General features: G+C 35.4%; 2 protein-coding genes across 4 annotated transcripts; one reads left to right on the forward strand and one right to left on the reverse strand.

Annotated features, from left to right (window-relative positions):
* Positions 1-8,759: 8,759 nt before the first annotated feature.
* On the reverse strand, positions 8,760-15,240 carry LOC121407615 (F-box/LRR-repeat protein 8-like). Of its 3 annotated transcripts, none has more exons than XM_041598776.1 (3): positions 15,091-15,240; positions 10,875-12,081; positions 8,760-10,076 (listed from the first exon to the last, which is right to left on the reverse strand). In XM_041598776.1, exons 2-3 carry the CDS (start codon positions 12,064-12,066, stop codon positions 10,054-10,056), a joined length of 1,215 nt encoding a protein of 404 aa, XP_041454710.1. In that variant the 5' UTR covers positions 12,067-12,081; positions 15,091-15,240; the 3' UTR covers positions 8,760-10,053. The 3 variants fall into 3 exon arrangements, with proteins under 3 accessions (XP_041454710.1, XP_041454708.1, XP_041454709.1); XM_041598774.1 differs by having other exon boundaries at positions 10,841-12,081; positions 15,091-15,239; XM_041598775.1 differs by having other exon boundaries at positions 10,834-12,081; positions 15,091-15,239.
* A 230-nt stretch (positions 15,241-15,470) lies between these two features.
* LOC121407616 (transmembrane protein 64-like) lies at positions 15,471-26,887 on the forward strand. The gene is made up of 5 exons (XM_041598777.1): positions 15,471-15,625; positions 19,928-20,858; positions 22,819-23,181; positions 24,064-24,213; positions 26,128-26,887. The coding sequence occupies exons 2-5, from the start codon at positions 20,526-20,528 to the stop codon at positions 26,368-26,370; spliced, it is 1,089 nt and encodes a 362-aa protein (XP_041454711.1). The 5' UTR covers positions 15,471-15,625; positions 19,928-20,525; the 3' UTR covers positions 26,371-26,887.
* Positions 26,888-27,134: the final 247 nt, after the last annotated feature.

A 27,134-nucleotide genomic window follows, 5' to 3' on the forward strand; every position in this document is an offset into this window, starting at 1 on the left:
CAATTTTCAATTAAACAAGAATAGATAACATTAGATGTCTATACCTGGATGTATTTTATGCCCATTAGAATGATGACCTTGTGTCAAGTGGTCTTCATATTTGTCTTCTTTTATGCATATTTTATTACTTTACAACATCCATTCGTCCATCCATACGTACTATGGGCTGTAGTCTCATGTACAATGCATTGTGACACAGGATGTAATATGTATATGTGTGTCATGATCGTGACATAAACTTTCTTTATCCTTTTTACACGCTATCTTCCAGCTGTTTATCTGTTAAAGGGGTACTTTGGGCTGAAATGAAGTAGAAATTCACAGAGAAAAATGCTGAAAATTTCATCAAAATCTGTTAACAAATATTAAACAAAGTTACTGAATTTTAAAGTTTAGCGATATTTTGTTAAAACAGTAATATGCATGTCATCATGAATATTCACTAGTCGGGCTGATGATGTCACACCCCCTCATTCCTTTTCTTATCTGTATCATTATTATTTTCCTTTTTTCCTACAAGTGTAAATGATATATCTTCCTTTTGATAAAATTAAGTTGTAGCAATTATTACCTAATGCATTAAATCAGGTGTCAATCCAACTTCTTTAGTTTTAGGGGAAAAAATTTGAATAAAGCATTTCATATAATAAAATGAAAAAGAACAATTAGGGATATGACATCAGTTTGCTCATTGACTATTCATGAAAACTTGCACAGAACTGTTTGACTGAAATGCAAATCTTTGAAATGTCATAACTTTGTTATTCCTTGTCCGATTTTGAACCAATTTTCAGTTGTTCGTATTTGTCTGATTTTTCTTAATCCGTTAAAATCATTATTTTCAGCCTGGAGTACCCCTTCAAAAGTATTAATTTGCTTATTGCTCCTCTCTTTAACATTTTTGTTCACCATTGCTGTTATTTGTTACATGGATTTATGCAATCAGTTTAACTCGTCACTCTTGTTACCAGGATTTGTGATGTAGATATACTGTTGTGCAATGCACACCGAAAATCACTCATCAGTTTTTTTTTGTCTGAAATTGGTAATTTTATGTCTTATTTGGTACTCTGCCAAGCTGACAATATTTTTTCAGACAGGTTAAATCATATTGGTATGAATTCCATATTGATTTTGAAATGGTCATAGGGAACCGTATGGGTATGCATCGTCTATGCATACTTTTCCCACTCTACATGCACTAGTTGGTAACTTGTAACACTAGGAGTTACAAATCTCAGAGAGCTCAATCAAGTATTATTTTTGCACATTTATATTGAAGTTGCAAACTCTTTTTCTTTTCACAGCTTGTGCCAGTGGAAAAAGTACTCAAGTTAAATACTAGTTCTGTATAAGATTTTATTTTTTCTTTGCATTTTTGTGAAAACAATCCATTCTGTAGAACTGCAAGCAAATAAGTAGTTTCAAAGTTTAACAGTATTTATTCATGGAATCTAACAAGAGTCAACTCTACCTGAATTATTTAAATTTTCCTCTTCAGTATTTCTGTGTACCAATTTATGAATGAACACAATCAGCATACTGGGTATGCTTCTGAACTACATGTATGCTAGGTCGGTAAGGTTACTTAGCCTTAGGTATGCTGCTATAATGTATTTTAAGTGATTGATTTGGAATCATTGCCAAAATGATCAGTCAGCATCTTATTTAATCCAAATCAAATTAAACATCTACTTCCAATGAACTTGTGGTTGGGCATCATTGAGGGTCTTCTAGAAACTGTAAATATAATCTATAACTTTTGACTTGTATAATGCTTTGTATTTGTAAGAAATAACATGTATAATTATAAAGTTGAAAATGAACTGTGTATATTTTCTAACAGCTGAGAATAAGTAATTTGAGGACACCGTCGGTGGCTGCGTTGTATAAGCTCACTGAGTCATTCCTATTTGTTGATTTCCAGGTTTACTATTGAAAGTGTATCATAGCCACAGATAGTTTGCAAAATTTTGAATATATATTTTTAGCATTTTTGCAAGTGTTGTGTATTACTATAACTTTACATGTGAGTCTCTCAAATACACATACCAAAAATATGTAAAATGTAGATACAGAAAGCCAAATGGATGTTAACACCACTTCTGCTCCTGAACGCAGCTTTTACGATTATTTTGTACCATTGGAAATGGATTTATCTCCTGTCAGAAATAAAACTGCAAACATGTTTGTTCACTCTGAAAAGTGCTTGAGATGAAATGTGTCGCACACCACAGTTGATATTAATTCTCTAGCTCATCATCGCTATATTTGTATGCCATTTTTGTTTCTTTAATTATGAGGGCAGTATTTTACTACTTGAAGGATTTTTCTGTATAGTTTTGATCTGTTTTAACCCTTTTGGTTTGTTTCATTTTTGGAATTCAGTGTTGGTTGAGAATCTGATATTGGAGTTTACCCACTCAGCGGAAACTACATGTATGAAATGGTTCTGTATCTGCTAAGGCCTATTGCACTATATTTGGCCATCAATGCAACTCAAAGTATAAATTACTTATTCTTACTGACCAATTGGTTGAAAATGGAGTTGCGATTGATTTTTTTAAATTGCGTTGAAATACTAGTACAATATTTAATCTAACACCACCAGGGTCCCGTAACACAAAGGTTTAGCGATTACTGTATGCTTGATTTTTAAGATTGATTGTACATGGAATTTAATGGGATCAATCGTAGAAAAATGTTCTACGATTATTGCTAAGCTTTGTATTACGGGCGCCTGATTGTACAGTCATGCAAGATGAAATTGATGACATTCTCATCTTTGTTGCAGTTGTCAATGATGAATGAAACATGTAATGTTTTGCTGTGGAAACTTCTTTCAAATGTAATAAATCCTTCAAACCTGTAATTGATGTCAGAATGTGTATGTTTTTTTTCTATTTTTGAATGTCTCCTTTTTTTAGTAAAGGTCTGGGGTGGTATTCTGAGATCCATTTTATCTCAGATGAAATAAAATGTTTTATCTCCGTTTAAATCAGTGAGATAAAATACTGTTAAAATCTCTCCGAATTGGTATTCTGAGAATAATTTTATCTCTGTAAGACACACCTATTTTTTAATCAATATCCAATCAGAAACGCGCATATATAGCTCTTTCATATCACTCAACCAATGGAAATCCATTCCGCTAGGAGGTGTGGCAAAGAAGTGAGATTGCGTCAATTTATTGACTTCAATACACTTGCACTATACGCTTGCGCGTCTACAGAGATTTCTTTTTAACAAAAGTGGCAATACTCTCATCTTTTTTCGAAGTCTATATCGCATCTTTTCAAAGACAATATTAGTCAAAAAAAAGTCTTATGAAATGCTTCTTGATTGTACAGGAATAACTTTAAGGTGTTCTCAATGAATATATCATTTTTCTTAATTTTCATGCCAACATTTTGAGTTAATTCACCTAGAAATATTGACGAAATCAACGTCGCGGAGATAAAATAGCCCCTACCCTCATAAGTTTATTTTATTTTTTCTTCAAAATAACTTGGGCGTGAGCACATCACCCGCGTTGCAATGGCCAGATACGCGATGGGTATGTCTACGCAGCCACTGCTCTGTTGCGTATCATCATAGATACGCAAGATAAAATTATACGCAAAATTTTGAATTTTATCTGCGAGATAAAATGTCATCTCAGAATACCAATTTCATTTTAAGAGATAAAATATTTTAAAGATAAAATGACCTCAGAATACCGGCCATGTTCAATTTGCCATTCATGGCACAATCAATCCCTGAGAGCTATGTTGTAGGTAAGGTCATGAGGCAGTGAAAATACGACTGAAGCAATTAATTGTTATCTATTTCAACATAGTCACTGAATATAGGTGATTTGGGGACCACATAAATCTGTTTGATTTAGGAGAAATTTGACAAAAAATAAGTACCACAATTAACATACAGTAATGGTCAGAAATTTTTTTGACGTAGACAATTATTTAGAAGAATGACTCCTTGATACCGGGTAATCAAATGCCATGATTTAGCATAACTAAGTTTATTTGTGAAATAATGAATGAACGTAATATATGCAAGTATGGTAGGTTTTACAATTTCTGGTAAAACAAATGTTTCATATCTGAACAAGCCAGATAAAACAAATGGGAATATTTAGCTCATTGCTTCAAGTTCCATGGGATGTTGTCAGCCAGTGCTCTTAGCAAAATGTGACAAAAATGATCCAACAGCATCTTTAAAGATGTACATTTGGGGGTTCTGTGTCTTTATTTCTGACATTTTTCTTGTTAGTCTCTTTTTTTTCTTCTCTCTTATCTGTCTTCAGTTCTCTTTTTTTCTGTAAATGTCTCCCTTCTATCCATTCCTTTTTTTTCCATGACTTTCTCTCCTTTGTCTCTCTCTTCCTCTCAATATCAGTCTTTCTTTTGGCTTTTTCTCTACCTCCGTCTCTCTGCGCCATTCCTCTTTCTGCTCCCCCGTCATTTTCTTTTTATGTCAGTTTCTCTGTCTTCCTCTCTTTGCTTTCTATTTCTCTTTCTTCCTTTCCCTGTGTGTATCTCTCTTTTCTCTTACTTTCACTTTTTGTCTTTCTCTTTTTGTCTATTTTTGTCCATGTCTTATTTTCTATGTCGTCTTATGTGCCCTGTGCTCTGTTTCTCTCTTTAAACGTTCCTCTTAGTTTCTTTTATCTTTCCATGTCTTCTATAATAATTTATTTTTCTTTTCCGCTCAGAAGCTTTCTCATTTTACTCACCAAACAATCTATGAAAAGCAGGACATCCATAATTTCCTTTCACAAATAAAACAATACACTGATGCTCAGCTAATCTTTGCAGTCTAATTGAATCATTTAATAAACTCTGAAATAAATTATCACCAATAATTGTTCATTATTATTCATTCAAGTGTTACATGAATTGATTTGATGGCTATAACAATTTGTTTTGATCAATATGCTGCAGGCTAATCAGTAATTCATAGTTTCTCTGGGTATGTTTTTCAGTTTAAATGGCTTATGAATGGTTTTCTGGATTAATGTCATTCATATCTTATCAGTGATGTGCCTGGTATGCTTGTTTCAAGAAGGGGGGCGGGGGTAAGTAGTATCAACTGAATATTAAAAATGTGAATTTATTTGAGGATTTTGGGGGGAGCCCCTTTGATGGTGAACCCCTGCCCCCTAGTTAAAGTATCATACTTTAAAATTAGAAATATGATAGACACTGGATTGCACACACAAAAGAACTGATATGAAATTAATTCAATCATTTTCAGAATTTGAATAAACTGTTCCAGTAACTCACAATTTCATTCCATCAAAAATTGTGTGTACATAATTAATAAGCCACTTTAACATTGCAAATACCTTATGAGGCAACACATATTCACCAAAAACACCACATCTGAAAGATTTGTAATATTGCTTGTTTATAAACTGCCTCATTTGCATGCTGATGATACAGGCTATTTATATTATTGTAAATTATCATCATCTTTTTTTAAAATGAATTTAAAACTTTGAATACTCGTATATATTACTATATATTACATACATGTATTTGTTACATCTACCGTAAGTCAAATTTCAAGCACAATTCAAAATCAGAAATAGACAACCGTAAAAATTATTCTCTAGAAGTTTATAATCATGAAAAATAAAATAGTGGCTAAAACTATATTAAAACTAAAATTGAAATCTTCCTGTAAAAACAGCAGGCACAGCTTAGAGGGATCGAAAATAATGAAAGACTGCTTTTAGTAAAAAGACAATTTATTTAATTCGGTATAATGAATTCATGATTTCAAAATCAAAGACAAAGGCAATAATTTTCAATTTATTCAAGCGCAAGACATATGCATGCATGCATAGCAAACACCCTCAATCCATTTGAAAAAAGAGGAAATAGTGCAAAAGGATGAATTACACAATCTTATTTTGGAAGACAAATGATTTTCAAACTTAATTTATAAACATTGCACTGTGCTATAACCTGATGAAGCATTCAACACACAAATGTTAAAAGTCAGAATCGACTTGGATCAACATAGAAATAATAACAAATTATATTCCACGGGATGGCAGAACAAGTTTGAAGGGGGAGGGGGCTGAATATGCATAAAAACAAGATCTGAAAGCTGAAGCTCCATGCATCACCCTCCAATTCCGCTGCCCCGTCATTTGTTTAATTCCGGACTTTTCGCATATTACTACAGAGACACTCTTTACAACGCACCAATAGTCAAAGTCAAATCACAATGGAGAGCTGAGAGGAACTTGTCGAAAGTGTGGACCGGGACAGCATCGGAATCTCTTGACTCTGGACAACGACATATTTGCAATTATTCGTCCACTGTAAATCTTTGGATTATCAGCTCTCCATTGTGATTTTAATTGTGTTTTCTAAGGAATCGATGTGTTGAGTTTCTCCGTAGTAAATGCAATAACTCCCTATCATCTACTTTTATAACACGGCTCTCTATTACTCTCAGTATAATGAATATAAAATTCTATAACTCTATATTTACATTTTCAATAAATATAAATAATTTTGTTAACATCCCAGTAAAATAAAAATGAGAATGCATGAAATATCTTAACTTAATCAAAAGTAATGAATTATTTTTTTCTCATCCATGAGTGTGTAAAATTAGTTTGAAGAGAGGGTACCAAAAAGTCAAATAATTTGGTGGGCAGTATCCGCTGGTGAGAAAATTACACATATTTGGGAAATTCAATATTTGCCCTTTAAATTGGTTAAAAATAGAGCTTGCATTTCCATAATTTCCTGACACGAAATGTAGTGGACAAAGGGCTTAATTGTTGGAAAAAACAGAGTAAAGATTGAAAACGATCTTTGAACTGCCGTCATGACAAACAGACAGGCTGTCATGAAGTAAAAATGCCCAACTTTTTTACAATTATGGAACACGAGACTTTGCAAAAACAAATATTGAAATATTATTCCCACAGTTGTACATTATATTCATTGATTAAGGAGTCATATTAAAGGGCAGAAATTTTAACTTAATAGAAATTTGATTTTCCCTTTGAAATTCAAATTCCTCCTACCAAATGAATGGATTACCTACTCTTCAAATTTTCATTATAAATTGCATCAAATGAAAGAGGATGGTTTAATCTTTACAAATATGTATCACATATCAATCATATGAGATCATTAGGTTATGAAAACACCAATGATCAGTTTTGATTTTCCCGGGACAAACTGTAGACCATTTTACATTTAAAATCACAATTAATCTGAATTTGTATAATACATTGCATAATGCATTTAACTGAAAGCTTATATAAACTTCATATAGTTGAATGTGAGTAATCCTTTATTTCTACAGCTTAGTTCAATCTGTATTTTTAGGCCCAGTATTTTTACTAGTTTTTACTTTCCCAAACTCTTCTAAATACTCATTTTAGTATTGTATAAAGAACATATAAAATTATTATTAATTAAAAAAAATATATATAAATGTATATATATATATATATATATATGCTCCAATTGCCATTTCATATATATATGAAACAATATGTAAAATATCTAATGAGTTGAATATAGAATATCTAATGAGTTGAATATTTCATTTCATTTTTTACACTCCTTATTTAATACAGAATGACATTGGCAATATAAACAAACTAAAAATTAGACACCGCATAGCTAAATACTATAGGAGATAATGCAGCATGCAAAGAGAACATATTATCATTAATATATAAAAAGGCACTTGTGCAAAGGAGAAAAACAAATTTGCTGCCTGGCTAGCATGAGGGCCTCAACTAGAGTTTGATGACATACTGCTAGACTATTTTATTTGTCTTTTTTCAAGATTGTTCTTTGGGCCTGATGTTGCCATCATACTATGATGAAAAGTGGCCCATGACTGCCAAGTAAAAACCATCCTTTAATTAAAAGTACCAGGTTTTTCATCAAGCTAATTAAATATGAAATAACACTATTCTTAAATCAGAAGATGTTAAAGCAGGGACTGCACCCTACACTCCTAACGTTCCACATGCTCCAATTGCCATTGCAAGTCAAACATCTCCCAGAGGAGACAAGACAAGGGAAGAAAAAGAGCTTGCAATTCTGTCATTCTGGCAATGAAATGACTACAGTCATTATTCTTTGCAAATTGTGAATCACCTTTGCACAGGAAGAGATAAATGGTTTATTCTTGCTCCTCCCTGAGTAATTATTATACTATTTATACTATTCTCTTCAGAAGTTTCTTTTCCATATTGTACTGTTATTTGCTTTGGCATTGTGCATACTTTAGCCGGCTATGTATAATCTTTGGGCATAATTCATTTGAATGAAAGCACTAAAATATAGCACCTTATGAAGATAACATTCAACATAAGTATCAAAATTTACAGTTAAAAACAAAACTATTAACTTTTCTGCTTATCTCACCTTAAAATGAAATTCACAAATCCAGGAATTTCACAAATCCAGTAACTATTATCATAACTTTCTTTTTTTCCCCTTCTTTTATGTTATTTCCTAATCAGCAGCAGGACATATGTAAATGAGGCTTCAAAGAGCAAATCTTAAAAAATAAAAGGGGTGCAGATGATAATTTCTTAGATTTAGCTACTGTATATCAATTATGTTTAATTGGTGATTTTCAAAAATATACAAAGGGGCACAGGTCCCTTCCAACCTGCTTGGAAGCCACTGTTGTTCTACTAATTTTGTAATTTGATAATTTGCTGACACCTAGCCTATTATCTAGGTGGATGCTGCATTTTTTTTAAAATTGACTTTGCCTTAATGAATCTTATGTTGTTACATGAAACATCAGCAATGTGTCTGATACAAAAGACAATGAACTATGGCTACAGAGCAGTAGCTGCCTATATATTTTAGTCTTGCATTACTCATTGCTTTTTTTTAGGATTTGGTGCAGTTTTTGTTGATCGATGGCCTATAATAATAAATATTACAAATAAAAGACATCATTTACAATGTTCTACTTATCTTGTATGAATATTCTGTTGCACAAAGGGATGAAGTTTAAGAAGAGATTACAATCAAGGGAAATAAAATAATTATACTACGGATACTTTGACATTATTCTTAAATAAACAGCTTTCGAAAATCACAATCTTAGTGTTATCTAGCAGAGGTATCCCGTTACCCGAGTTCTCGATACCCTGTAATTGGCATTGATGTACATAAATAAGTAGCTTTAAAACTATAAATTACAATATACAACAGTCAAATACCAATGCTTTCAATTTGCAACAACATGATTGAATTACCTTTACATCTAATCATCACCCCACTTTGCAACAGAAATAAACATAATGCAAATATACACATCAAGTATATTCCAATAATTGCTGTTCATTAAATGCCAAACAATATCTCCTAAACCATTACGTTACATCAAAAACCTAATGGGTAATTAATAATAGTGAAGTGTTAAGATCAAGGCATTTGGAACAAAGTTTGCATAAAGTAATCAAAAATATGTATTTTTCTCCTCATTTTAGTGGAAAGAAATTATTTGTTAAATCAAATTCACATTGTGTACCTTTTCATTTATATAACAATCTGAAATATAATAGTAATTGCTAGCTAACAGAATGTGAGGCTCTACAAGGCAGCAAATTTAAAATTTGCATTTGTCACATCTGTACTGCACCGATTGGTTTGATCTTTTTTCAAAAATTACAATCTGAGGCATTTTTTATGCTTAAGTAATTATTAGATCACACAAATCTCTTCAGAAAATATAAGAATGTGAAAAACAAAAATATTTCAGTATGTAGGCCTATTGATCTCAACTGTCACCCAAAAAGAAATTGTTAAAGTTTCCTTTTCAACTTGACCTGTAATGCAAACCTTTTCCACAAAAGAACACACCAAATCGATCATATATTTTCAAAAGATGAGGCTATATTTATCTAAATATGAAAGTATGCCTGATTCAAACTCAATGGATTTAATCAATAAGCAATATAAAATAATATCAGACATTGCATTTGATTTTCCAGGCAGATGATGCATTAAATTTTTCCCTTCAAAGTTCAGAGAGATTTCCGTCTCACCAGAGGCACCTCCAATCATCTGTATGTAAGAATAAATGAGAAAAAAATTGTTGATTAAATGGTGGGTGGATGAATTGATAAATCAATAAGATATTCTGTTAATTAAAAAAAAAGTGTTATCATGATAAACAATGCTGATCTCTTGGGGAATCGGGCATAATGCCACTTTCATCATTATTGTATTGATGACAATCATGACATTCATATTTGTTTCAATTTTACATTGTTTTAGGAAGATCAAATTAAAGAATATACATAGGTCCCTAAAACTTTTCTTCAAAATGATTAAACATAAGCACACAAAGTACGAACAAAATGAGTGTGGATCAGTAATTTACAAAATACTGAAATTAGATCAGATAATATATGTTTTTATTCAGAATATGCATATCTTATGCATCTAAATATATTTTGCATTATTTCATTGGTCATTCAATGATTCAATGAGCTGAGGAAATATTTGATAATCTGATTTTTTTTGTTAGGAGAAAATTGTCAATAAAATCTTTCAGAAGTCCAAGCTTGATATTATTTTGGGATAACATTCACTCTTAAGCTAGCAGTGTTGGGTGTCTATAAAAGGAGGGCTCAAGTTAAGACAGTGATTGTGTGTCTTGTGTCTATAGTATCTGTCTCAGCCAATTTTGGACTTCAGAGTCTCTGTCTCTCAATCTCTATCTTAGGTTTCTGTCTTATGCGAGACTTTTCCAGACCCAACACTGAAGCTTAGTGTGAAGATAAAACATGACTTAATACTTGACGTTATTCAAACCAACCCTTTACCGGCCAGACATGACAGTATTCCGTGCAGCCCTACCAACGAAAACCCTCTGCATCTCATTAAAGTCATCTTCTGTTTTCAGAGTCGATTCCTCCAGGTTTGGGCAAAGCTCTTTGATTCTGGCTATGGTGTCTTCGTCCAAGCCGCAAAAGCAATGCAGGACCCGTAGATGAGGTGCTGTTGACACCAACCTCATTAGTTCCGTTTTGAAGGACTCGGAACCCTTGGTCACGACAATGAAGACTTCTAGGGTGCGAGGATAGAAGGTGGCAACTATTCCGACTTCATGGTGGAGTTCTGACATTGTTCGCATGGCAAGCTCTGTGAGTGGAATCTGAGGATGCAAGATGTGCCTGATCTGATGCCGCTCAATGGTGTGGTCAAAGAGTAAACTAACACGAAGCTTTGGCGAAGAAGCCACAAGTATTTCCCAGGCGTCTGCTGACAGTAGCTTATGGTACTTCTCCTCACGTCGACAAGCAAGAGACAGGTATTCCAGACTTGCATGGTCTGCATCAGCAAAAGCCTTGAAGACATCGTCGGATACCGATTTGTAGAAAGTACTGAGTTCTCGCAGCTTCTTGCACTTGCGTACAAGGTCCAGCATGTGCTCTGTACTGATATGGCAGTTTATTGAGTGATTCTGGATGTTAAGAACTTCTAGGTTTGGGTGATTATTTGCAATTAAAGCAAGCATGATATCACTGATTGATAATTCCAATTGGCCAAGATCGATTTTGCGTAGCTGGTGGTGCATAGTCACAGATGGGGCAGGAGGTCCAAATAGCAATGCAAGGCTATTGAGGAACTCAGATCCCTTGAAGAAGAGGGGGTTGTCTGTTGTGAACTGTACAGTGATGTCTTGAAGCCTGCGGTCAGGGCACTCTGCCAGACGGTTGATCACCTCACAGGCATTCTTGCGATTGTCCTCCCCTTTTTGATTCAGTACCACGCACACATTTCTGAGCTGGCTCCCATAGAGGTCAAGGCACTTTAGCTGGCAGGAATCAGACTCTGTGAAGAAACGAAACTTAAACTTCCTCCACAGAGATGGAGTTCCGAATATCTCACTCCATGCTTTACAGGTGAGGGAAGCTTGACAACGATCACTCAGATTTAAGAAAGAAAAAATGTAAACCAAAATGTGGTTTGGTAGATTACTCCATAGACTCTCCTCTTCCTCGTCTTCTTCCTCCTCAATCAGAGCTTCCACAGCCTCATGATCCATTTTGAGTCTGAATATCTGAAAATGACATGAGAAAATTAATAGTTATATCACCTGTTCAACATGTACATGTATGTTCATGGCCAAATTTATGAGTCTAACATAGACAAACCTAGTCTGCTGTTTTAGAATTTATCTTAAGTTTATAGAAAACATCTTTCTCCACATATCATGACTGAACTTGCTACATTAATGTTTTGGGGGAGGGGGAGGGGAGCAAAGGCATTTGATGAACAACTGTTGAACTGTCTGAAGATCTGAAAGTAAGGTCTGCTAGAAATTGGCTGTGCAAAAAAAAATCAAGCATTTATTGTAAAATAATTCACTAGTCCATTTACTGCCATTTATTTTGTAAGGGCTGTTGAAATTTAAGAAGCACCTGAAGTCATATTTCTTTAATGCATGATTTATTTTGTTTGTATGGTTTATGATTATGTTGTATTATTATTGTATTCAATGTAACTTTTTGTAAAGCGCTATGGTCCAAACGTGAATAGCGTTTCTTAAATACAAGTATTATTTCTTAAATACAAGTATTATTATTATTTTTCCACTCCCCTTCACTTTGTACACAGCAAGCACTCGCGCACACACACACCTGCATGGGAAGAGAGGTGACAAATTTTATGAGGGCAAAAGGCCCATCCGTTTATCCATTACACTGTATAATCTATTTTTATCTGCAGTTGTTAACATTCAACGTTTCAAGAATATAAGCACAAAAAATAACGAACTATTTCTTGTTATTTAACACTTGATTCATTTTGTATTTATTTGGATTAGCGTAGTAGCATTTCAAATATTTATTCTGCTTTTTTTCAATACAGCGCATTGACAAAGGTAATGAAATCCATCTCCAATTTCATCTCTTTTACAAAAACTGTTTCGGAATGTTGTGACATCTACATCTTCCCGACACTATTGTCATTTTGTGATTCAAACAACAAAATGTGCACAAAGATTTTATATCAGTCATTCAATATTTCAAAGTATTTCTAAGAGTGGCTTGATGATCGTTTAAAAATCTGATATTTAAAACTTTGAATGGGAGTTCTTTTCAATACAACATTAATATGCCATTCTTGATTTATGGTAAATAACGTCAGAGTTTAACTATTTAACGTGGAGCGTTGTGGCCCAGTGGATTAGTCTTCGGACTTTGAAACAGAGGGTCGTGGGTTCGAATCCCAGCCATGGCGTAATTTCCTTCAGCAAGAAACTGATCCACAATGTGCTGCACTCAACCCAGGTGAGGTAAATGGGTACCGGTAGGAAATAATTCCTTAAAAAGCTGTGTGCGCTATGAACGCCTAGCTTAGCCGGGTAATATAGGAGCGCCTTGAGCACCTAAGAAGGTGGATACAGGGCTCGAATTAATCCAAGGCCATCCAAGGCCATGGCCTTAGATGCCCTCAGAAATGGCCTTGATGCCCTTTCAAATATTTGTAGACTTAAGGCCAAAATAACTGCCCTTTTTTGCTGTGGCCTTGGTGCCCTGCGGTAATCCAGTGCATGTGCCCCATTGAAAAGTGCATTTATTATTGATGCCCTTTTTTTGGTGGCCTTGGATGTCCCATAAAGTGAAAACTGCCTGCCCTTTCCCTTAAGTGCCCTTTTAAAAATGGCCTTGCCCCTTTAAATTCTTAATTCGAGCCCTGTGGATATGAGCGCAATATAAGTACCCTATATTATTATTATTATTATTATTAAGACAAATTATGATGCTTTAATATTTGAAACAATTTCTATTTTCATTGAAAATAACACCCTTAATAATTCTTATTTGGGAAACCTGTTTATAATAATTTTTTTTTAATTGTTAAGGTAGTGAATCCTATTACCGAACAATTTTCATGAATTCAATCATATCAAACACATATTCTCATAAAATTCACCAAACATTTACCACAAAAACACAAATACCTAAAAAATTTACATGTATAGTATTAAAAAGTTTGTAAAAATTTGCTAAAAAATTGTATTTTTTTACAATATCAGCTTCCAATCGGACCCCTCTTTGCATGTGAGAGATTTTGGTCACTTGAAAAAGGTATTGTATTACCGAACATGTGTTTTTTATGGGAAAAGTCAAGAAAAAAACAAAATCACTGAATAGCTATTTTTACCATATTTTATCATTTTGAGAATATAAAGACTTTCAAAATATGTTTTTGACCATTTTTCTGTATAAGTACCCCTTAGAATTAAGGATGTTGCAAAGTTTTGGATGTACGAAATTATTTTCTGACGCGTAGGCCCTATATACGCGTGTTCAGTAATACAAGGCCTGTCGGTAATCCAGTTATATATCATTAAAAGTTAATTGTTAAGTTTAGCTTTTTTTAGTTAAACATAGTCTAGATCTAATCTAAGTTAGAGTGCTCTCTCTAAGGTGATCCCTCCACTGTTTTGGAGATCCCAATAAACAAATAGAACAAATCCTGGTAAGTTATATAGAGATTTAGCATCATAACTTTAATGATCACAGACGTCAAATTAACCCAGGCCAGGGAGGGCGTCAAATATGATATGGCCAAATCGTGGTTTTGGGAGCGGAGCCACTCGTCGATTTGTATACGCGCACTTGTGTACGAAGTGAATGGAGGTGGAATCAATTAGGGAACCGTGCGTGACTGAATAAAGCGCTACTGTATGAAGTGAACGGTGGTTCCCAATATCACGATATTGCATTGCCTATGATATCTTGACTTCCAACATGGAAAATAGCTCTTTCTCCTCACTTTTCCTTGACAAAGATCTGTCACTATCTTTTATGTATTCACTGTTAGTGTTACCAAGCTGAGTGTTACTACTATGTTAAGTGCCAAAGCTGTGTGGGACAGCAGAGGCAATCCCTAGGGCCTAGGCCTACTAAATGTATGTAGCTCAATTAGACTCTAGAGTCTGGATTTTTTTCTAACATTCGCCAGGCCCTATTATTTTCAATGAGTATTTGTTACCGTAAACGGTTATTCAGTCCACGCAGTTTCCCTGTTCATGAATTGAATGAATGTCGAGGCAACTTACCAACAAAGAAGACAATTGTCTTGAAGTTGAGGAGTAGTTAGACCTGATAACAACTTGGAATGATCACCGCACCAGTTACTGTGCTTCCGTAAAAACTACTGCACGACGATGATGTCATGATGCATATCATGCACGCCTAGCCGGCCTACAATGTTTACGGAAGTGGTTGAAAGTTCACTGGAGCTGCCGGCGCCGGCTGGCGCGGCCTAGCCTGGCGCGCGCGCGGGACATTTTACCTTACCTTCATCAGTTTCGACGGCGACCTGCATGCATGTGCCACGGGCACAAGCGGCCTGGAATCTAGAGAGTGCCAAGTCAACTCTATGCCTGGAATAATTGGAAGTCGTGTACGGTACGTAAATAGGTACTAGGCCTACTGGATGGCGCGGGGTGCAATTAGGATCGGATCGGACCATGCAATGATCAATTAAGGAAGGAAATAAGATTTTGAAATTGACGTTCATCATCGCGCTGCCTAAAAAGGATCGCTCTCTCAAGTCTCATGCATCCCCGGGGACAGCTGTAAATTTGAAATGTAAGGTCACTCACGAATTCCCAATTATTATGCCCCAAAAAGGGGGGAGGCCGCCGGGCATGGTCATGGAGGGGGATGGGCAGCATTTGACATGTTTGAAAAGCGAGATTGAGAGTGTACTGTAATGTAAGTGTATATGAACATGATGAACTAGTCTAATATTGTCTGATGAGTGATGTCATGAAAATGGATGAGAGAATTTAGCTCATGGCCTAGACCAAAAGCTTCGGTCTCTGTTATTTTGGTTGTTCAGCTGAACTCCGTTGGCTTCAATTCAGTCACCAAATACAGAGGAGAAATAAAAAAAAAATGTTAAAAAACTCCTCGAAACAGACGGCTGCCAGCTGTCTACTCATGGCCATGCATGATCGGGGAGGGGGGGGGGGCACTTACATTGACGAGTGGATACGCGCAACCAATAAAACACGTAAATCTTTCAAGATTGGGCATGTTACGTCCGTAACATAATAAATAATCTGTTTTGTAGGAAAGGTAATGTTACGTGTTTAGGGTATATAAAAAAAGTAAGACTTAAATGTTATAAAGGATGTACTTTTTGCCCCAAGAGTCAACACTATACCATAAGTGTTAAGAGTACGATTTGTGGGAGGTGGGCTGTAAACCAATGATGAAGGTAAAGGTAAAACTGACGACCGACGTCTGTGACATAGCTGTACTTGTTTAGGGGTTCAATTCAGGGAATACTTGCCAAGAGTATCGTTTTGTTTCCAATAACTTGTTAATGGTAGGGTTTTACACGCCAATACTTGTTAAAGGACAAGTCCACCCCAACAAAAACTTGATTTGAATAAAAAGAGAAAAATTCAACAAGCATAAACACTGAAAATTTCATCAAAATCGGATGTAAAATAAGAAAGTTATGGCATTTTACAGTTTCGCTTATTTTCAACAAAATAGCTATATGAATGAGCCAGTTACTTCCAAATGAGAGAGTTGATTTCGAGACCCCATGGTCGTGCATGGTATCCACTCATGAATGGAAGTGGCCCCCGGGAATGATATGTGTGATTCGAATAGTTGACTATTAAAGTTACAGTAACTTTTAACATTCATAATAGTATAACGTTACATGGGAAATATGATTTTTTACCTTCAGGCCAGCTAGTGATTACGTATTTGTTTGCAAAGGACAAGTCCACCCCCAAAAAAGTTGATTTTAATAAAAAGAGAAAAATCCAACAAGCATAACACTGAAAATTTCATCAAAATCGGATGTAAAAAAAGAAAGTTATGACATTTTAAAGTTTCGCTAAATTTCACAAAACAGTTATATGCACATCCTGGCTGGAAGTGGTATGCATATGAGGAGACTATGATGTCATCCACTTTTGTATTTTATTATATGAAATATTCTAAGTTTCTCCTCATTGTCAAGTGATTGATTAATTCCTCCCAGGACATGTGGAATCAGCATTGTTTAATACTAAATGGTTCAGTCAAGTTGGTCCTTACTTTCAAATCTATAAAAAATGAAATATTGTATTCAAACAATAAATAACAAAGAAATAGTGAGTGATGGACGGACATCATCGACTGACTCACCTAGTTGCGCATGTCACTGTTATGTGAAAAATAAGTGAAACTTTAAAATGTCATAACTTTCTTATTTTACATCCGATTTTGATGAAAGTTTCAGCACTAAGCTAGTTTGATTTTTCTCTATTTATTCAAGTCAGCATTCTCCTGGGGTGGACTTGACATTTAAATTTTAAGAAAATACACAATTGCTTGGTAATCGCATATGGGCAATTCCAGAATCCAAGGCCAAGCAAAAAAGTGGACATTTTTACCAAAAATTTATATTGGCTCTATTTGAAATCTGGATCAAATTTTTCTATCAAAACTCATAGTTTTAGGGGAACATAATAAGTCATATTTTTTTTCTTGTAAACGTATCTCTATAGGCCTACCTTACTTGGATTTACTTGGATGTAGAGATGTAAAGCTTGTAGTTCTAGATTATTTACCTAGGATACCTAGGGAAGTTTCTGAATGTAGGCATGTTATGCCTCCATATTCAGTTCTAAAATTCTAGGTTTTTCCTCCTCGAGATGGCTGGCTCACTTCTGGGAACAGGGCTTTCTTTATTGAGAGAGAAAAATCACCTTGAGATATTGAGCATGCATACTCCTTCGAATTAAAGAAAAAGATTTTACTGATAAATGAAGGTCATTTTGTCCTGAAAATTTGACAAGCAAAAAAAAAGACAATTCAAATAAAAATATTTTGTGTGTCTCTCAAAGGGGGGGGAGCTCACTTGTGTATATGAAATTGAAAATATTGACTATGAATCTCAAGGGGGGGGGCACAGGCTGGAAATTGGCTCAATTTCAAATCTGGATCAAATTTTTTCTATCAAAACTCATATGGAATTTCATAAATACAAAAGCGGAGCATAATTAGCCACATTTTTTTTCTTACGCATCTCTTTATAGGAGAATCGGAACCATACAAGAAATTCTATACACGGGACTACATATATTTTTTTTTTACTTAATTTCAATTTAACAGAAAACTATTGCTTGTTTTGTGTAATTTTCTTTTGGATAATTTGAAGGTCATCATTTTACATCATATCAAACAAAAATTTTAAAATATAAGTTCATTTTATGTTGTTTTATGAGTGAATATTTCTCATGTCACTCCGTAACCGGGAATGGGTTTACGTTTTAATTCATAATTAATGAAATAATTCAATCTTTTAATGTAATGCAGCATATTAAAGCCAGAACAACATAGAATCCAATCAATAAATCAAAATTATGATAGCAATTCAAAATTCACAGAATTTGAGCAATATGTTTATTAAATAAATTTATGCAATGCTGCCCTCAATTTATTTCTATTAATAATGCAACACTGTTGTATGAAAATTACAGTTATTCAACTTACCCCGTGTTCCAACTAACCCCGATCTTACCTACACACACTAGATAAAGGATTGCTGGGGCTGTTAATCTATTGCTGTACTTGATCAGGGGGTCAAATTAAGGGAATACTTGTCAAGGGTACCATTTTGTTATTAAAGGGTAGGATTTCATGCGCCAAAATAAGGGGTGCATTATCACTCAGAACATGGAAAATAATTGTGTAGGGAGCTTTTCGAAACCACATTGACACATATGATATTCACTTGTCAATTCTTTTCCATTGTCAATTACCCTGCATATGTGTAAGTGATTAACTACACTCAATACCATATCTATTTCCCCACAGGAACAGAATTGTTGATTAGATCATTAGATGTCCTTGATCCAATGTACCCTTCAATTTGTAGGTACTGTGTGCATGTATTCACACCAGCCCAATCACTAAAATGGCCATCAAGAACCTGTTTTTAATAATACCCAATAATATTATTTCTTGTAAATTGTAATCACACCGACCTTAATGATCGACATAACAGTCTCGTAATTATTATGAGCCTGAAACGAGTTGTGTATTCCTACAGCTAATAATGCCCCCACTCTCTCTCTCCTAAGTCTTTGATCAACACGTGGGTTTTCAAACAAGACTAGCACGTATAAAACTGTACACAAGTCATTGTGCATGTACTTGTAGGCTACACATTCAGACCACTCAACTCGAGTGAAGGGATTGCACAGCAGACTACTCTCTTCTTGCCTTACTACATGTACATCATTGATCAAAAGTTATTGCTGGTGCAAGCAAATTAGCAAAACGCATCAAATATCCCTGCGACCTTGGGAAAATTCTCGCAAAAGCTTGTGATTTTCAAAAGTACAGAGTATTACTTGCAGGTATTTTCTTTCAAGATGGCACAATATACCAGGGGAGTGTTTCATGAGCTAAGACTGCAAATCCTAGCATCTGATTGGTTGAGAGCAAAATAGTCCATGAAAATTACTGACAAAACTTTTCCTGAAAAGCTCCCCTGGTATTTTTTTAATATTGAGACTGGTGTAAAAGCACAGTATGAGAGGGTGAGTATCCTGGATAACAACAATTCCCTCCTAGGTTCTATGTAACTGCCATGCTTGTGCCTGAAAGTCAGCTGATTCAATCTTGCTTGCTCAATTGCATGTGATATTGATGGTCATCAGGAATGTTTTTACAAATGTGGTTCAATTTGGAGATTTATTCTGGCCCAACTAATAGGCCTACATGTATATCATGGGGCTATCCAGTTAATTTCAGTAGTGTTGGGAGTAAAGGATGGACTGGATCATTGTTTATAATTTTATTATGGAATATATGAGTGATTTATATTGTAATATGTTTATACATAGTATATGAAGTTTCTTTTTCTTTTATTTTCAGATGTGACTCTCCACGAGTATGCCTTTGTCAGGCTGAAGACCATGTTCTGAAGGACAGTATTCAATGTGGATTGACTGATAATCAGGTTATCAATTTTGATAATGATATACTACAAGCTATGATCAAGCACCTTGTATAAACTCGGTGACTGGGAGAGTTTAAAGGGGTCTGCTGATGAGACTAAGACCAGTTTACATCCAAGTGACAAGGTTAATTTTTGATGAGCCACACCAAATTCACATTAATGCCTGATATTAAGCCTGATAGACTTCATGTAAATGTGAAATCAAACATGCTGGACCTGCCTTGACACTCGGATGTGCATGTAGGTTATATGTACACATCATCACATATGTCACTCGTGTAGATGCAATTGTAGACATATCGTGATTGTTTTAAGCTTAAGATAATGAAAGGAGATAACGTTATCAGTTGAAAGCCAGAAATGGCGAGGGAGAACTTTGTGGCTTCTTTTAACATGCAAACTACCTAGAGGGGTGGTAATTCTTCTTGATAACATTGTTTTAGCATCATAGTCACTGTCACAGTGGCTTCATGAACAGAGCTGCATTGTGAAACTGTAGGCACCAGCTACAACATGGTTTTGAAGTGCCTCTGTCTGGGATCAATGCTATCTAACGGCCAATCCTTGAGCTGCTGCCACTGCTGCATGTCCGCAGCGGGGGGTGGGGTTTCCGCCGCCGCCTCTTCAACTCCAGGACATGCATGCCACTTTGGGAGTTTGGCCTGCTGTTCGAGACTGCCATGCTGTTCAAGGGAGCTGGTTGTGAGCGCCGGGGCTTCAGGTCCAAGGTCATGTCTGTCATCTGTCGTTGGGAAGCTCCCTTGCGTGAAGGTGTGTCCTAGGTTAACAGCGTATTCAGCCATCTCGCTCATTGGTTTATCAACGTTTCTCCTTTTCCAGCAAGAGGTAAGATAACATGTCATTTTTTTTTCTGTTTCTTCCTTCTGACCCTAATGTCAAAGTACCAAGGTAATGGTAGTGGCATATATAGCCTCTACATATAATAGTCTTGGAGGGGGGGGGGTGGCAGCATGCATTGGTCGGGAACGTGGCACTTAGTGTTCCCAGCATGCACTACCCAGTAGATTTTCCAACTGGTGCTCTTATTCTTTGTAGTAAAATTGGCAACATATGTCTTTGTGTGACCATGTAGCTGATCGAATAGCTTTAGGTTCATCACCCCCCCCCCCCCCGATCCCATTCCATAGACCCTGTTTTCACACTGCCCGGTATATTTTTAGTTCCCAAGACCCAATATTTTACTCTTGTAGTCAGTTCCTCAGACCCCCACAGGGAATAATTTTTCTGGTATCGCATCACAATTTGCTCCACATTTTTGAAAGACTGCTATGCATAAAGTCTTATGTAGAACATATTTTACATAGGACTGTACATTACTTAGTTGAGAGCTTTTCTCTTATGACCCAAATGCTGTTCAAATTTGTAAAGCAAAATTATTCCCTGTTTGGAGTTTCAGGGTTTTGTGAGGCACACCCCCATCAAAATATAATGGTAAATGTGGTAGGAGTGTCTATTAGTAGGTATTTAAATGAATTTACCTACAACCTAACAACACTGTGCCAACTATTCATTTGATTATCTATCCATCACAACGACATCAACCAATATACAGTGGAAATGTATTAAGAATTTGTGGATGAATTACCTAAAATATAGCAACTCTTAGACATTGCTCAGACGCTAGGAAAATTTTTAAATGTACCTACATTTCGTACAATATTTGTATTCATATAACCCTCGCATGTGGAAAGGAATTTCACTTGTTAGGCCTAAATTTACAGTTTTTTTTTCCAAATATCTGCTCTATAAATCTGTTTTCTAATAAGGATCTTTGTGATATATGAAAGAGAGTTGAATAAATATTTCACTTGATTTTCTTTCTCTTTGATATTTGAATTATTATCATCTTATATTACAATATGAGATTTGTTTGTTTGCCAGCTACACTATCAATTCCATGTTTTAAAGTATAAAAGCACAGTTTCAGGACTTTAATCCAATAATATAATGCAAGCAAATATTGAACTACCCCATAGAACCTTCTAATTAAAGATCTGGAGGATATGAAATCTAAAAACTGAAATTATCTGAGGCAAATATTTGAACATCTGGTGTCCACAATAAATGTACATGTACATACAGGTGTACCCGGTACTTCAATCTTTGTTTGCCACATAACATGTGGAGCTTTTCTCAGAATGAGTATAGTATCTATAGGTTATAGGTTTTGATTTATTATGAGATGATAGAATCCCATTTTTATTCTATATAAATGTACTTCCGAAGTGAATACCATACAAGCTATTCTGTACATGCCTGTTTAACCTTTGTAGGGTTATTCAGTGCTTCTATGACATTCCCCCCCCCCCCTTTTGTCATTTCTGTATAGATCAATGTTTATTTTGAGATGACATGATTATGTGAACATGGAATGTATGTATGTTTGCTCAAGTGATGTGATATTTCTGAAGATTGTTTATTTTTCGGTGCTCTTTCCAAACTATAATTAGTCTGCTAGCACAGACCCTGATTGAAACTTTGATCAGCTCCACGCAAAGACTAGCACATACAAAACTTGGTGTTTCCCTTCAGTACACAAGGCACAAGAAGGCTGCACTTTCAGACCCTTAACTGGAGTGAAGGGTTTGCAGAGCAGAGTAAACTATAATAAGATCCCCTTTTCTGACTTTATGCCCCTCTTTTATTCAGATATTTGTTCTCTTTGGTATGTTTTCCCTTTATAACATGTACTTTAGTATCTTATTACTTCTAGAATGTATTACCATTTCTCTGTGTACATTTCTCTATCTTAAAATTTGTACATTTTTCTTTTGTTTTTGTTCAGGTGGAGTTAATTCTATCATGGTTGCTTGACTCCGGTGATGCCGAGAGCTTTCTCTTCTTTCTTGTTCTCTTCATCTTCCTCTCCTTCCCCATGACGTGGGGCTATATCCTGGTCAACATTGTCGCCGGATACCGCTTCGGCCTCGCCTTTGGAACATTTGTTGTGATAGTGACAGTAGCCATTGGCTCCGTGTGTGCGCTACTTGTGTGTAGGACGTTACTTAGTTCCCTGATAAGACGGAACCTGATGACTGAGAAGCTAGAGATGATTGTTAGGGTGGTGGAAGGTGATCATGGATTCCAAGTTATTGCTCTGACGAGATTGACCCCGATACCCTTTGGGATACAGAATGGAGTCTTTGCTGTAAGTACAGGCCAGTTCTTTTTTTTACCGCATTTTAACTTCATTTTTTTATTATTACATAAATAACGTCATTTTACTCTAATTTGCTTCATGCAAAGCACTGTTGCTTGCTTCTCTGACAAGTTATTGACTGACAGTTGCTGCAGAAGAAGTGCGTCTTTATGGTCAATTGAACCAAGGATTTCACTGCCAAGTTGATCATGTTATATGTATGCAGCTACAATCAGCTATATGTAGCTTGCTTTGTGAGAAAATCTGATCAAATTGGTGTGTAATATTTCAATGGTTTGAATGATTTCTCATTTAAAGTGCATGACGTGTTTGCTCATATATCTACTTACTGTTGGAGTGGATTGACCCTTACTATTTTCAGTGAGTAGCAAGTGAGCTATTTTTATTTAGTTGGAAACTATTAAGACAAATTAAGAGTATTCTGTTCTTTCTTGGCTCAGAAAGATCAATTTCATTCGATGTCACACTAGATTTACCAACAGGAAAGTCTGCATGTGGGACTACATATAATAGTTAGTTTACAACTAAATGAAAATGATTTCAGGGAAATATAGATCGCCTTTTCATGGATGAAAAGATGTGAAATGTGTAATTCAAGCAACTTTTGGGGAAGTTTTTTTTTTTTGCTTTTTAGTGTTCAAAGATTTTTAAACGCAATGACTCAGACCTATTGGTGACTTTTAGCATTATGCCCACATATACTTTTTTTTCTAGAATCCCCAGGTATACGCCTGTAACCGTCAATGGCAGTCATTTATCTCTTAAATGTTTTGTTTCTAGTTAGCTTGCCTAAATTTTCTCTGATAATTAAATCAAAATTTGCTATTTTATTCTATTTGTCATTTTTTATTGATATTTTTTCATCAACAGCTGTCCAATGTCCGTGTATCAACATTCATGTTAGCATCATTCCTGGGCCTTCTACCTACCCAGTTTCTCAATTCCTACATGGGTTCGTCCCTTCGTTCCGTCCAAGATATACAGGATCAACATTCATCTTCCTTGTTCTTTATAGCTCAGGTAAGTTTCTGTTTGTGGTAACTCCTGTAGGAACTCTGCAGGACAGCATTTTTGCTGGCAAACGCCAAGCTGGTATTTAACCAATTACCTATGAAACATTTTACGTCCAGGTTAATCAGTCATAGCGGCTGACGTTATAGACGACAGATATCACTCTCGGACTTTTTTATTAAAGTGGAGACAATGGCAGAGTTGAGATTCGAACTCACAACCTTGCGATTATGAGTCCAATGCTCTAACCACTGGACCACACGACCCATAAAGTCACTTTCTTCTAAAGACAGTCAACATTATACTTTCTAAAACTAGTTTACTGGAAATCAGTTCAGGAACCAGTTTGGAAGATCGCTTTGCTAGCGTTCCATTTGATCACCTGAAAGTGGCTTTCAAAACCACTTCATGTAAAGCAGGACTTCACGTTGCTATGGGAACACTCAGTGGGGTGACATGTTTCATGCGAAATTTGAAACCGCAGCATAGGCCTTCCATATACAACGTGTTGAGTAGCATGCTCGAAATGTGTGAAGATCGCTTCCCGGAGAACGGTTGTGTCCTCACCAGTTTAACGAGGCAAAGTGATCTTCAAAACTACATTGCGAGGTAGTTTTCTGAACCGGTTTGGAAGATCGCTTCAACCATTCTCATTACATGTTAAACTAGTTTCCACCAAACTAGTTTTAGGATGGCAGTGAGGATGGTGTCAAGTATTAGCTTTCATAAGTTTTGATATAGAATACTGTGATGCTTTGTTATATTGTACTTCATGAATTTTTGTAAATTGACCCTTTCAGCATGTGCTGGTCAATTTTTATGTGCATATATACCAATAAATGAATTCATAGGGAATTTTATACTAAGAGGAGCATTTTCCAGCAACAGGTGATGTCTTTCACCCAGAGTTGAATAACGTTTTCAGGACCAGTAGGCATTTTGTGATGCTGTATTATCCCTGAGCAATTGGCAGCATGGTGGGCTAACATATTAAGCTAATTAGTGATTAATTAATCGTAAGGCTGATTTCTATGATTGATTGCAGTCATAATTGTGCATGATCGGTCATAAAAAATCAGTTGTAGGATCAATAGCTAAATTTTGTTAAGGGGTCAGAACATTGTGAATAGACAAAGAATGAGAGGGGCAAACCATTAGTAAAACACATATTGCTAATTTTTCCCTCTAATCGATTGATTGGAACGTTACAATGCCACAGTCCATAGTCTAGTAATATGGTAAATCAACTCATTTTCCCTGGCGTGAAAATGCCCTCTAAAGCAAGGAACGTAAGGTGGAAGTGTGTATTTGATTATCTGTGCCCTCTTATCATTCCCCTTTGTGACAGGGCCCCATCTTACAAAGAGTTACGATTGATGCGATCAATTGTAACTATGGACGGCCAGGAACGTCAACATGTATTATTCATGTTTGTTCGAAATATTTTCTAACTATGGTGTATATTCATGCATTCATTGTTTTATTGAAAATTCACTGTGATTCGTTTTGTTTACAAAGGACATTGTGCAAATTTCCTGTAGAAAAAAAATTATGACACTGATGGATTTCCATAGAGTTATTATTGATTGGATCAATCATGACTCTTTGTAATACAGGACCCTGGTGTCAGTACATACATGTATCCACTATGAAAACCTAGTCTGACAGACAGACACATATTTGACACTTATAACAAATCACACCATGTCAAGAGTGAAGACGGGACACAATAACAGTTAAAAGCTTCTGAAATCCATCAATTTGATTGGCTGATAGTAAATTTGTTATAGAAATTGTTACAGTATGAAACAAGATCCAGGCTAGATCATTCATTCATAAATTCCTAAAAATTTTCTTACTCATTGCTGTTACTCATTGCTAAATTAAGATCTCTTAAATTTCGACTTTTTCCTTTTCCTACAGGTACTTTTCAGCTTTTTCCTGTCGGTGTATGTGTTAAGAGTGGCCCAGAGAGAGCTTCACAGGAAACTAGATGACCACCATCATCATACCATGCCAACTCCAATACCGTACCAAGCAGCCGGGTCATCTCAGGACAAGGTCAAAGGTCAACCTTCAGAAAAACAACTGGAGTTGATGAGTAATGGCCAGACGTATTCCCATAACTCTCAATGCAATGAGTCTCAAGCAATTTTTATTGTATAGCGTATGTGTTCCAGAAAAAACAAATGCACCTGAAAGACTATTCCTACCAATGGATCATTAATCAGATTTTATCTTTCACAAATATTTTTGAAATCATATTTTGTACGTCATGTATATAATACTTCAGATTTTGTACTTGATCAAAAGTAGCATTCCATATGTGTGTTAAAAAGAAAAGATTGTCATTCTGAAATGAGCTTGGGTAGTATGTCAATATACAAATTGTACAAATATTCAGATTGTAACTCGGTTGCTTAATGAGAGATGATTTTGGTCAAGTTTGATCAGCAAGTCAAAAATTTTCTGCTATAACTTTTTTTTCTAAGGGTTATGAATCGTATTTCATAAGAAGAAAGGTTGTGGGTGTAGTGGTGTGCATTATAAGAAAATATAAGTTTCCATAAACTTTGATAACCCTTTTCAATCAACTCGATATTTGATACTAAAAAGTGAAAGGGGTGTAGAATTCCCATGTAACCACAATAAGGTTTTGCTGCATTGTTGTAAAGGGGGAAAAACCCAATGGAATGGAATACTCAAGTTCAACCGCTTCTCATTCAAGGGGAATTTAGGTAAACTTTACACAGTTCAATTTTAAGTGCAGTATTTAGTTAATGTTATTTCTCTGAGTGCAATTGATGTCAAATTATCATTTCAATGGATAATTGTTAAAAATCATATTATGCTGTTTGGCATATCCTTGTTTCTCAAAACTTGTTGATGTTGAGAAAGAATAAAAACATGGCGGCCATAAGATTATGTAT

Source organism: Lytechinus variegatus, chromosome 2, assembly GCF_018143015.1.
Source record: "Lytechinus variegatus isolate NC3 chromosome 2, Lvar_3.0, whole genome shotgun sequence".
Classification (NCBI taxonomy): Eukaryota; Metazoa; Echinodermata; class Echinoidea; order Temnopleuroida; family Toxopneustidae; genus Lytechinus; species Lytechinus variegatus.